This window comes from Sapajus apella, unplaced genomic scaffold (genome assembly GCF_009761245.1).
Source record: "Sapajus apella isolate SASKATOON/1434 unplaced genomic scaffold, GSC_monkey_1.0 scaffold59, whole genome shotgun sequence".
NCBI lineage: Eukaryota > Metazoa > Chordata > Mammalia > Primates > Cebidae > Sapajus > Sapajus apella.
Window position 1 is genome coordinate 11,598,974 of NW_022436999.1, and position 12,495 is coordinate 11,611,468.

The 12,495-nt window shown below is 43.4% G+C and overlaps 1 protein-coding gene across 1 annotated transcript in view; it reads right to left on the reverse strand.

Annotated features, from left to right (window-relative positions):
- The window catches only part of PRKCH (protein kinase C eta), a 245,017-nt gene that overhangs the window by 99,213 nt on the left and 133,309 nt on the right, over positions 1–12,495 (reverse strand). Inside the window, exons 5-9 of the mRNA XM_032246108.1 lie at positions 10,025–10,113; positions 8,392–8,521; positions 6,019–6,146; positions 2,791–2,934; positions 2,417–2,590 (exon numbers count right to left, since the gene is read on the reverse strand). Coding sequence (XP_032101999.1) covers positions 2,417–2,590; positions 2,791–2,934; positions 6,019–6,146; positions 8,392–8,521; positions 10,025–10,113 — 665 coding nt within the window. The remainder of the gene's footprint in view (positions 1–2,416; positions 2,591–2,790; positions 2,935–6,018; positions 6,147–8,391; positions 8,522–10,024; positions 10,114–12,495) is intronic.

A 12,495-nucleotide genomic window follows, 5' to 3' on the forward strand; every position in this document is an offset into this window, starting at 1 on the left:
ACAAAGACAAAAGTACAAGGGGACTCACTGCAACAATGACTGAAATAAAAGACTAGGAATACAATAAATAGACAGCAACAGAGGAGGACAAGTTTACTTATGTCATGTTCTAAAATGGAGTACTATACAGCCATTAAAAATGAGGTAGCATGGTATACAGACATACAAAACAATTTCCAATATACACTATTAATATTATGTCTTAAAAAAAAATAAAGTGGCCAGGTACAGTGGCTCATGCCTGTAATCCCAGAACTTTGAGAGACTGAGGTAGGTGGATTGCTTGAGCCCAGGAGTTGGAGACCAGCCTGGGAAATATGGCAAAACCCTATCTCTACAAAAAATATAAAAAATTAGCCAGGTGTGGTGGCATGTGCCTGTAAGTCCCAGCTTCTGACGGGGCTGAGGCAGGAGGATAGCTTTAGCCTGAAAGGTTGAGGCTGCAGTGAGCCATAACCGCCACTACACTCCAGCCTGGGTGACAGAACGAGACTCTGTGTCAAAAGATAGATTAATTAAATTTTAAAAATATAGAATCATGGGCAAAGTATACTATTATTTGTGTTTTTAAGATAAATATGTATGCCTGTGTGTGCTGTACATATATGCTTTTATGTGCAGAAAATCCAAAGGCTAGAAATAAAATGAGCAGTAATTGTTTCTTACGGAGAAAGGATATGAATGTTCGGAAGATGCTTATATTCCCTATTGTAAGAAATTAGATTATCATAATTAAAATATACAATCTGATATGCCATTCTTCTGCTTCAGCTTCGTCCATGACTTTGCATTGCTCTCAGGACTAAACCCAAATCCCTTAATGCAGCCTGCCAGGCTCTCCATGGCTTGGCCCTGGCCTGCCTCGGCTGTCTCCGTTCTCACCAGGCCCCTCCTCAACCTCGATATGCTGCATGTGCTGAGCCTGCTTCACACCTGATGCTCTGTCTCACCACCAGACCCATGGTGTGCTGTTGACCCTGTATGACACACTCACCTTCATTCTCTGCCTAATTCTAACTCACTTCTCCAGGGCCATTTTCCCTCTTCATTGACTCCAGAAGCCCAATTTTGAGGCTGATTCTAAATAGAAGCAGAATGCCCTGCTCCAGCGGCTGAATCAAGGTTGGTGTGAGCCAGTCGTGCTCTGCCAGCTTATCGTGGCCTGATAGTTGCTCTCCCAGCCTCGCTTGCTAAGGGTACGATATGGTTTGGCTCTGTGTCCCCACCCAAATCTCATGTTGAATTGTAATCTCTAATGTTGGGGGAGGTGGCTGGATCATCTCATGATAGTGAAGCCTCAGAGATCTGGTTGTTTGAAAGCGTGCAGCACTTCCCCCTTTGCGCTCTCTCCTGCTGCCATGTGAAGCCCTGCTTGCTTCTCCTTCACCCTTCTGCTATGACTGGAAGTTTCCTGAGGCCTCCCCAGCCATGCCTCCTGTATTGCCTGTGGAGCTGAGAGTCAATTGAACCTTTTTTCTTCATAAATTACCCAGTCTCAGGTAGTTCTTTGTAGCAATGTGAGAACAGATACACAGGGCAGTTGACCCAAGTCTAGGAAAGATCTTCCCTCCCTGAGAAAAGGAGGCTGGCCATGCAGGCCTTTGTCCCCTGCCCTTGTGCTTTCTGCTTTAAAGCCCATCATGCCAAGGTGTGGCATCTAGGGCTGCAGCAAACACCTTGGAAAGACATGGCCAGTGTCACTAAGCAGCAAATCCAACCATAGCACTGTTACCACCGGACTTCTCATTATGTGAAATAACAAGAAAAAAGTTTGCAGTCATGAACTAAACCCATCCTTTCTATTCATTGTTTAAACTACTGCTGGTCAAGTGTTCCATTAACTACAGCCAGAAACATTCCTAAATGCCACACCATTATAGGGCAGACAGATTCGAATCCTAAGACCAGTCCATGGTATCAGGCAAAGGGTCATTATTAAGGCCAAGAGCAATGCCCTGGGATGTTCCAAGTCAAGGCACCTCTCTGGGTCCTCTCAGACCCCTCTTCTAAACTCCTGTACCCAGGTCAGAACCAGCGCAGCATTTCGAAGCAGAGTCAGAGGCAAATTCATCAAGATAATCTGCCCATGGCATTGTCTCTGTTCTTAGGCTTCTGTAACCTTCACTCACCTTCACTTCACCTAGAGAAGATTTATGTTTGATGACTTTTCAATCCTGGGACACACAACCCTCTCGGTCCTCCTTCCCCAGGACAGCACAAAGGAAAAGGTGAATTCACTAGCTTCCATTTTTCCTCCAGAGGTTGTCAGAAGTCACCAATACCTCTGTATGGCCCTGCCTTAGGAGCCCATCCTCCAACATTTCTAATACTCAACTTTATAAAATCTCCAGTATCTTATTGTCTCAGCTCTTTAAGAAAAGAGGCTGTTGGCGCAGTGAATGCAATGCATACTTACAGGGGTCTGAAAGCAGCAGAACAACTGAGTGAGGAAGGGATGATTGCGGGCCAGAGACAGGATTCTTTTCTCGGTCATTGTACATTCCACGTCATCATCCTGCAGAATCACGTCCTTCTTCAGCACCTTCACAGCATAGAGGTCTCCTGTTTCTTTTATTCTTGCAAGCATCACCTATGGTGAAGCACAAGGAGGGAGCATGAGTGAATCCTCTTGGGGGTCTCAGGATGTGTGCACACAAGGGGAAGAAAGAGAATGGCGTGTGCAAAATGTGAGCATGTATACACACACACACACAAACACATACACACACACACCCAACCCATACACAGAGCACACTTACTTCAACCCAAATAGTTAAAGCCAAGACTCACCTTCCCAAAACTCCCCTTCCCCAGCACTCGGATGAACTCAAAGCTGTCGATACCAAGTCGGTTGGAAGAATTAACCCCAATCCCATTTCCTTCTTTGCTGCTCTCCTTTCCCTGTCGTCTGAGGGTTGATCTGGAAACGAGTTTCTGAAAGAGTAAAAACACATTAAGTCAGAGATCGAAGCAGGAGCATGGAGCACCCATGCATGACGAAGACCCCACTGGCTGGGAGCAGTCTCATCCCCAGTATAATGTGGGAGAAGGATCAATTGAGCTTGACAGATGCTTGGCTCTGCCACTCGAAACTCCCTCAGTATCAGCTTCTGTATCAGTGCTTACTGCTTTATGTAAAAGGTGAATTAAAAATACATCTAAGCTACGGAGTTACAGTTCGCGCTCAAGTGGAAGTACATGTAAACACCAATGCCTTGTGTGGTCCCTCAGATGTCTTCTGCGGTGGCTTTCCACAGGAAGGTCCGACTCCATGAGCGCCACCTAGTGTCCACTTTTACAGAGAGCAGTTTTCGTGTCTGCTCAGAGATTCAAGCATCATTCAGCATCAGGATACAAAGCAACGTTTTTTTAACCAATATTTTAAATTATATAGGAGAAATAAAAGTCCAGTGTGAATATTAGAACCATGATCGAAATCATGAAGGATAAAATTTTAAATACCTAAAATCTCACCAGTCTCCTGCCAAAGAGATCTATATCTATGCATAAATAACACATACACACGTGTTTATACTTGGTTAATTTTTAAAAATGTAATCAAGTTATTGTTTCATAATACACATTTGTATTTACAAATCTGTCATGGGCATATCTTTCAAGAACATGAGTTCTAATGGTTCTTCAATATTCCCCTGCCATTAGCAATATGGGCATCTCCCATTTTTCGCCATAATGAAAAACACCATAGTGAATACACTTCACGCAAATCTTCAAAACAGAGTAATTCAGAGTCTAGCTCTCAAGCAAGCTGCCTGGATTCAAATAACAGCTCTGCAACCTAACCTGGGACCCTGAGCAAGTTACCCACCCAGCCTCTCCCTGCCTCAGTTTCCTCTTCTAACAAAGAGAAAGTTAAAGCATCTGCCACCTGAGTCATTAGGAGGCCTAAATGAACAAATGCATATAAAGCACTTAGACTGGTGCCTGGCATATTCAATAAACTTAAGCTGTGTTATCATTATCATCATCCATTTTCTTAACATAACTTCCTGCAAATGGAATTCCTTGTGCCAAAGTGCTAATTTTGAAGACTTCTGATACACAGCCAACTTGCCCTCTACAAAGACTGACCAATCTACACTCCCACCAGCATGATGACAGTTCCAGTTTCAACACAATGAATGGAAAGTTAAGTGTGGCTGCCTCAGTTGGCCTTCCAGCCCCATCCCACTGAGTACGTGAGGATGTTCGTATCTAAAGGCAAGGTGACTTTTGCAGCTGTCCCACCTTGAGATATTTATAAGATAAGCTACCACTAGACAACAGAGCAAAAGCCTAACATCCAGCCAGGTGCTGGATATCATGGTATTAAGGATACTTGACTCAAATGACAAGTGCACCGTCCATTCCTAAAGATCATGCTGCATGGCCTTGTCTTAGAAGCCCTGGATCAGGCTAACATCTTTCATCTCTGCTCTTCAGGAACAACTGCTCCCTGCATTAGCAATCCCCTCACAATACTGGCTTCCTGCCTGCCCACCCACAAGACAGACTGACCGGATAGACTTTCCCAGTGCTTTCCTGAAACCAAAAAACACATTGTCAATGAAGGTCCCTGATCTACCAGGCAGGAGTCTTTCAGTAAAAAGGAAATGAGGTGGCTAGTGCTGATATTTTCAGGATACCAAGAACCTCACAGTGATTGTATTTCCCTCCCTCAGTACCTACAGATTAGTTAAGTTGATCATTTTCCTGAACTGAGCACCAAGCTACACCATTCAGATCTTACACCCATGGCCATGGCTATTTCCCTGCTCTGCAGACGCTGACCAGGAAGGCAGCAGTGAGGCATGGGCTTGGGAAGCAGCCAAGGCGCTACTGGATGACAGCAGGTGGAGGTCATTCAGGGAGAGAGCTGACAAAAACACATCCACTGCAACTGACACAACTCCACCCACTCCTGAGTGCAGAGGGAGGGACTCCTGTCTGCTGCTAAATGTAAAAGATAAATTCACAATCATAAACAAAAACTGCAGAACTGCTGGATTCCAGGGCTGTGCAGAGCCTCAGGGATCTTTGAGTTGAACCCCTTTAGAGGTGAGGAAGCTGAGGCCCACAGTTACTGGTAACCTGTCCTGCCTGGTCCCCAGCCAAGAGCATAACCCAGGACCCTGGGTTTTAGGCTTTCATCAGACCACACTGACAGAAAGCTGACTTTTAAAAAGAAAAGAAAGGCCAGGCGTGGCAGCTAACACCTGTAATACCAGCACTTTGGGAGGCTGAGGTGGGCAGATCACATGAGATCAGATGTTCAAGACCAGCCTGGCCAACATAGAGAAACCCTATTTCTACTAAAAATACAAAAGTTAGCTGGGCGTGGTGGTGGGTGCCTATAATCCCAGCTACTTGGGAGGCTGAGGCAGGAAAATTGCTTGAACCCGGAAGGTGAAGGTTGCAGTAAGCCAAGATCACACCACTGCGCTCCAGCCTGGGTAACAGTGTGAGACTCTGTCTCAAAAAATAAATAGAGAAAAGAAAAAAGAAAAGAAAGAAATGTCCTTCTGCTTTCTGTTTATTACTTGTTTCCCATGCTCATTATTTCTAGTCATACAACTGTACATAGAATCTTATTTGTAAAACAAATTGCTATGAAAAATGTGATTTCAGCCAGGCACAGTGGCTCACACCTGTGTAATCCCAACACTTTGGGAAGCCAAAGTGGGAGGATCACTCAAGCCCAGGAGTTTTGACACCAACCTGCACAATAAAGCGAGACTCCATCTCTACAAAAATAAATAAAACATAAAAAATTAGCCTGACATAGTGGTGCACACCTGCAGTCCCAGCTACTCGGGAGGCTGAGGTTGGAGGATCCCTTGAGCCTTGAACCATAATTGTGCCACTGCACTCCAGCCTGGGTGACAGCAAAAGGCAATAAATCTGTTTATTGTATTTGCTGAGATTAGGAACTTTGATGAGGCCACATGCTGTCATTTGGGCTCACCATATCTGAACAACTTCTAAATTACGATACATGGTAAAAAAGCCAAGTCTTACCGAGGTTGGAGAAATATTTCCGGGTTGAAGGCCCATCCCCGCCAGGGTCTTGGCGAGCTCCACAGCATTTACCCCACAGTTAGGGGCCACGTTTGCTTGACATCGAATGTGTACATTCATTTTACATACTAGAGGGAAGAGGAAAACAGAATCCATATTCAGAAAGGAACCAGGTCAGCATGAGCTGCAATAGAGAACTTTAATAGCCTGAAAGATTATGACAGAGGACTTCTACCAGCCGAGCAATATCATTTTCTCATAAAATTAAGCTCACGCCAATAACTGTTCCTAATGTTTTATCTATTCCATTTTCTGCAGAAGCAGCCCGCATACTAAAGAATAGATTTCAAATACATTTTTTTTCACCATGATTTGATGAAACCCATTCATCTTAATCACATGAAACAGGCTTTGCTGACTTAGTGTGATCTAATATAAAGATTAAAACATTTATCATAACGGCAATTCACAGGCAATTAAATAACAAAGAATCATGTGAACTGTATTATTTTCTTTCTGTCTCTCAATAGTGAAATAAAAGGTAGCAGTCTAAATGCCACATGTAGATTACTGTTCAAACAGGATGAAAATGGTGTTTCTACAAGAAAAACCTCTCTATGCAGCTTTCTTTCTGAGTACTGTTGTGGTTGGGCAGCCCTCACAGCACAGAGATGGGTATCTGGGGAGGCTGTGGTTCTCAGCACTTGCAGCCTGTGGTTCTAACTGCTTCATAGGGGGAAAAGCAACTCTTAAAACTTTTGAAGGTCAGAGTACGAATGGCAGTTGAAGAGGCGAGCAAAGCGGCTGAGCTCTGGGGCACAGGAAGCTGCCTTGGGACGATGAAGGATCTGAGGTGTCGTCAGCTAGAGCAAATTTTTTGACATAGGCCTTGCTGATAGGAGGGGAAGCTGAAGCTACAAGCAACACATTCCTGTTTTACGGAGTCAGTCCATCTGGGAAGCACACACAGATCCAGGTTTTGTAGGGCCTGAATTTACGTAGTTTAGGAGACCCTCTTTAAGAAAAAGAACACCAAATCAAGTAGACAGCCTTGGAAGATGCCCGTGAGAGAGAGGAGCCCTGAGATTTATGCTTCATTAGCTTCATGGGAAGCCCACGTCTCTCAGGAAGACAGGTGTAAGACACGTGAGCCTACAGAAGCCTTTCAAAACCATCATGTGACCATAAAAGCAAAAATCACAGGAGCTGGATCGCTGCAGGTGTGCTACCCTCAGGCCACCAGGGACAAGGATAATGCAGACGGGCCCCATGTATGGCTCTGCACATCAGCAGCAACCAAGCAAAGCAGAAGGGAACCTCCCCCTAGGAACCCACACACAGGTGAGGCCGTCAAGCTAAGATCAAGCTGCACCTGGACCAATGCCCTACAAGTCATCCATAATCTGGCTACTGTTTTGGTTTTATGAGAAAAAAATATTAAATGGTGTTCTACAGAGATAGAAGAATGTGCCCTTCTTAAAGACAAGTGACTGGCCCCTTTTTATTGACAGAAGCAGGCTTCATAAGTGCAAGCAGTCGATGGAAGTTGTCTGTTCGCACTCATGCGAATTCTACCTCCCCATTGCTCTCCTCGACTTGTGGCTCAGGGTGTGTCTGCTAAGGAAGCCTTCAGGTGAACACCATGGCAGTCAGATCATTATATTTCCATGCAAGATGGCTCAAGGCCAACAGCTCCCTAACTCCTAACAGGTCAGGGATCAGCTCTCACCCCCTCTGAGCCTTTGCTAGGTCCACAGCTCCAAACTCTCTCCACTGGGCACAGGTGGTGAGACGCAAGCTCACAACCAAGGCTTTGGCTTCCTTCATTCTACCCGTGTCTCCAATCTCTATCAGAGGCTTCCTTCAGAAGACCCAGGGCAGCTCTTTCTATGCTGAATTCCTGCTTATTTCTGATGAGGTCATCAGAGCTATTCTGCCAGTTCTTAATTCTTAATTCAACCTTCTCATTTGGCCATCTCACCTCCTCCTATCTTCCATTTCTTTTAAATTTTTATTTATTTTTTCTTTTTAGTGTCTCACCTGAATCAACCATCTTCTATTTCTGACCAAGATCCCATCTTTTTCTCTTCCAAACACCTATTAAAGTACAGCATCTAGCCTCTACTTGACAGCTAGCGAGCTGGATCACAGAATGTAATATTTAATGTCCTATGGTTAGAAAATGTGGGCATCAGATGTAGTTCTCTTTACATGCCTGATAAGCAACATGTAAGTTTAAAATGACTAAGATGTTCATTTACAACATATCTAAAACCATCAGTTCTAGGACAGATTCTAAGCCCACAGAATTCTGAAAGCTTGCGGTGCAGTGTTCCCATGAAGAGGCGGGTACCCAGCACCTCCGCGTCTCACTTTTACACTGAAGTCCTTGTCGCATTATTCCCCAGAGCAATGAGCCACAGTGATCGCAGAACGTTGGCACTTTGTAGTTGTGGATGCTGAACTTGTGTGGGATGTTGATCCCGAACCTCTGTTCTGCAATCTGTAAAAAAGGAAACAAAGGGACAAGAGCTAAAATTTCATACCAATGTCTTTTGTAAAAACTGTAATAGGAGCCCATCAAATGCAAAGTGTTACTACACTAGGTGTATTATTTTACCGTGCTCAGCCCCGGTTCAGTACTCAGGTCTTACTAACCAGACTGAGCACATTTTCTAATGAACAGGACAAGACAGAAACATGAGAGACACATTAGATCATTAGCCATTTTGAGAAATAGAAACTAAGATTTTCACTTCGTCTTTCATATTCAGCCCATATTTCTCTCCTTGCCAATCCCCTAACACCCCCATCTATGTCCCAGAACCTTTAAACTTCAGGATTAAATGGGTCTTTTACAAACTATATATACTTGCTATCACTATAAGTTCTTTTAGGCATTGTGTCACAGGAGAAAAAATAAGAGACTCACAGGCCACGGAATCACAGAAGTTTATTCCAAAGTGACGTGAAAGTGACTACTTATTCAGCCCTTCCAGTCTTTCTTTGCCTGGCATTTGCAATCTGACAATCTGAGTTAAATCTCAGTTTCCAGCAAATAATTCTACTAGGCATGTGCTCTGCAGTCCACACCACAATTTGATGCTATAACAACAGATCCATGCATGAAAAGGAGTAGGGCAATCATTACTCCTCTTGAAAGTTTTCTGGCCTCTTTCTTGGAAAAGCTATGGTTTATACCTCTTAAGCAATCCTATAGGTGTACTATAAAGAACCACTGTGTTCCAGAGTCATTCTCTCAATGCATCTGTAAATCTACTGCTAAGTGTCAGCAACACTACATCTGCTTTCACCTCCATTAAAATGTATGCCTATTGAAGATGAATGCAATATGAGTGGCAAGAATGATGTTGAGGCTTTTACACACACACACACACACACACACACACACACACACACACACGTCTTCCCTGAAATTTCTTAAGAGGCTGGAGAAAGCCAGCAATCTTTTTACTTAGGAAGCATAATTTACAGTTATTAACATATGTGTCACATCAATTCTATCTTGTTTAACTTATAAAAACTGAGGAAGCACTGATCCTGTTTTAAGACTGAGGCAAAGAGAATTTGTGGGCCTTGCCTTGGCTTACAGAGAAGATGGCTAACAGAAGCTGTATTCAGCATTGAAATCCAAGCTGTCAGATGCCAAGTTCAGGGCTCCTTTTACTCCGCCAAAAGCCTCTCCAAATGAGTAGAACCAATCCATATAGCTTACACCCAGACAACCACTAATGGAGTCCTCCCAAGGACGGAAGATGCCATGTAAGTACAGAAATACAAATGCTATATATATAAAAAAAAGTTTATCTTCTAATACCACCCTTGGCTTCAAAGAGTGTGGAAGGGAAGTGGCAGAGGGAGGAAAGCAGAGGCTGGGGGGCAGCGGGAAGGAAAAAGGGAAGGAAAGGAGGGAGGGAGGGATGGAGCAGCACACAGCACAAACAATACTCACACACACTTAATCAGCAAACTGATATCCTCTTACCTTTGAATCCACTTTGTTAATATTGTTTTGGCAAGTACAGGCTGTAACAATTAGATGATGGCAGCGTTTATGGACGACACAGGTGCACACTAGGAAATTAAATCCAGCAATTATACATTTATCAGAAGGTCGCAGCCCAGCCAGTTACAGCAGAGTCAACCAGGGCTGTGCCATGCCAGCACGACGGGACCTGTCTGGCCCACATGACGGCAGCCGGTGTGCCCATCCTTCCTATTGCCTTTGCCACCATCCTAACACAGACCTTTGCTCAGGTTCCAACTATCCATTATCAAGTCCTGGGCTTATTTCTTCGTTCCTGACTTTATTCCATCCTGCACCCACCACCAGAGGACTCTCTAGTCCTGCCCCCATAATCAAAAACCTTCCATGGTAATTCACTGCCAATCAACAGAGTTCAAATTTCCCACCCAGGTTCCAGGCCCTCCAGAGGCTGCCTCAAGCTACCTGTCACCTTTCTTCTATGGGATCTACCTGTTCCAGTAAAAACTACATGGGTTGCTCTTCCTGGAGCACATCTGTACCGCACCCCCACCCCAACAAACTACTGATGCCCTTTCCTCTCCCTGGGATATCCTTTTTGCCTACCAACTAATTAAATCTTAAGTTTAGGACAAGATGTAACTCAAAAAATGTCTCTTCCACAAAAATGCTCTACCCCTACCCGCCCTTCTAGATTGAAACTACTTGCCCTCCTCTCATCTCCCACAACCCTTAGCCTGCCCTTCATTTTGAGCCTTCCACTCAGCCTTGTAATGCCCTCAGAATTCTCCGCATGATGCCTTCAGCAGAGGAAGCATTCAATAAATGTTTGTTGAATGGCTTAATCAACTTTTGAAATATTTAGAACTTTCTGAACAACATTTTTTTCATTCTCATCTAGATAAGTGACATAGTGCAGATAGTTGAGCTTGTCATCAAAGGATAAACACATGCAATGAAGCAGGATAAAAATATACATCATCTTAAGATCCTTCAAGACATGTGGAAGGTCTCAGGATTAACTACACAAAGACAGGTGACATGTCAGCAAATAGTATTATACCTTAAAACAGATCTAGCTTTCATCAGATTCAATTCTCAGGAGAACCAAATTGAAAGTGCCCAGAGAGCTGAGCGCGGTGGCTCACGCCTGTAATCCCAGCACTTTGGGAGGCAAGGTAGGCGGATCACTTGAGGTCAGGAGTTCAAGGCCAGCCTAACTAACATGGTGAAACCCCATCTCTACTCAAAAATACAAAAATTAGCTGGGCATGGTGCAGGCGCCTGCAATCTCAGCTACTTGGGAGGATGAGGCAGAAGAATCACTTGAATCCGGGAGGCGGAGATTGCAGTGAGCCAAGATTGTGCCACTGCACTCCAGCCTGGGCAACAGAGCAAAAGTTTGTCTCAAAGCAAACGCAAACAGACAGAGAGAGAGAGAGAGAAAATGGGGCGTGTGTGTGTGTGTGTGTGTGTGTGTGTGTGTGTGTGTGTAGAAAGAAAGGAAAAGAAAAGAAAAGAAAAGAAAGAAAGAAAAAAAATGAAGTGCCCAGAGAACTGGTCTTTTTATATGAGGTGATCTCAAAACCATCCTTCACACAGAAAGACTTTATTTTTTGAGATATTGGTTTTTTTCTGGTTAGCTTGGTAAAGGCTTACCAATTTTATTAATCTTTTCAAAGAATCAGCACTGGATTTCATGGATTATTTTCTATTGTTTTCCTATTTTCAACTTCACCGATTTCTGCTCTGATTGTATTATTCCTTTTCTTATCCCTGCTTGAGGCTTAAATTTCTTTTCCTTCTCTAGCTTCCTAAGATGGACATCTCATTCATGATTTTAGATCTTTCTTCTTTCCTACTGTATGCATTCAATGCTATATATTTCCGTCTGAGCACTGCTTTTGCTGTATCATACACATTTTTATAAGTTACATTTTCATTTTCACTTGGCTCAAAATATTTTTTATGTTCTCTTGAGTCTTCTTCTTTGACCCACGTGTTACTTAGAATGCAATATTCAACCTTCAAATATTTGGGGGGTTTCCAGCTATCTTTCTGTTATTGATTTCTAGTTTAATTCCATTGTGGTCTAAGAAAGTACTGTTTATGGGTTTCTCTTATTTTAAAATCGTTAAGGTACGTTTTATGGCCCAGAATGTGGTCTATGTTGGTGAATGTTCCTTGTGAGCCTGAGAAGAATGTGAAAACTGCAGTTGTTGGATAGAGTATTCAATAAATGCCAATTTTACCTAGTTGTGATAATGCTGTTTAGACCAACTATATCCCGATTCTGCCTGCTGAATCTATCAATTACTGAGTTATTGAAGTCTCCAAGCACAGAAGTGTATTTGTTTATTTCTCCTCGTGGTTCTATCAGTTTGTCTCATGTATTTGATGCCTGTTGTTAGGTACATACATATATACGTGTTAAAAATTGTTATGTACTATTACACTGGTTTTTTTTTTTT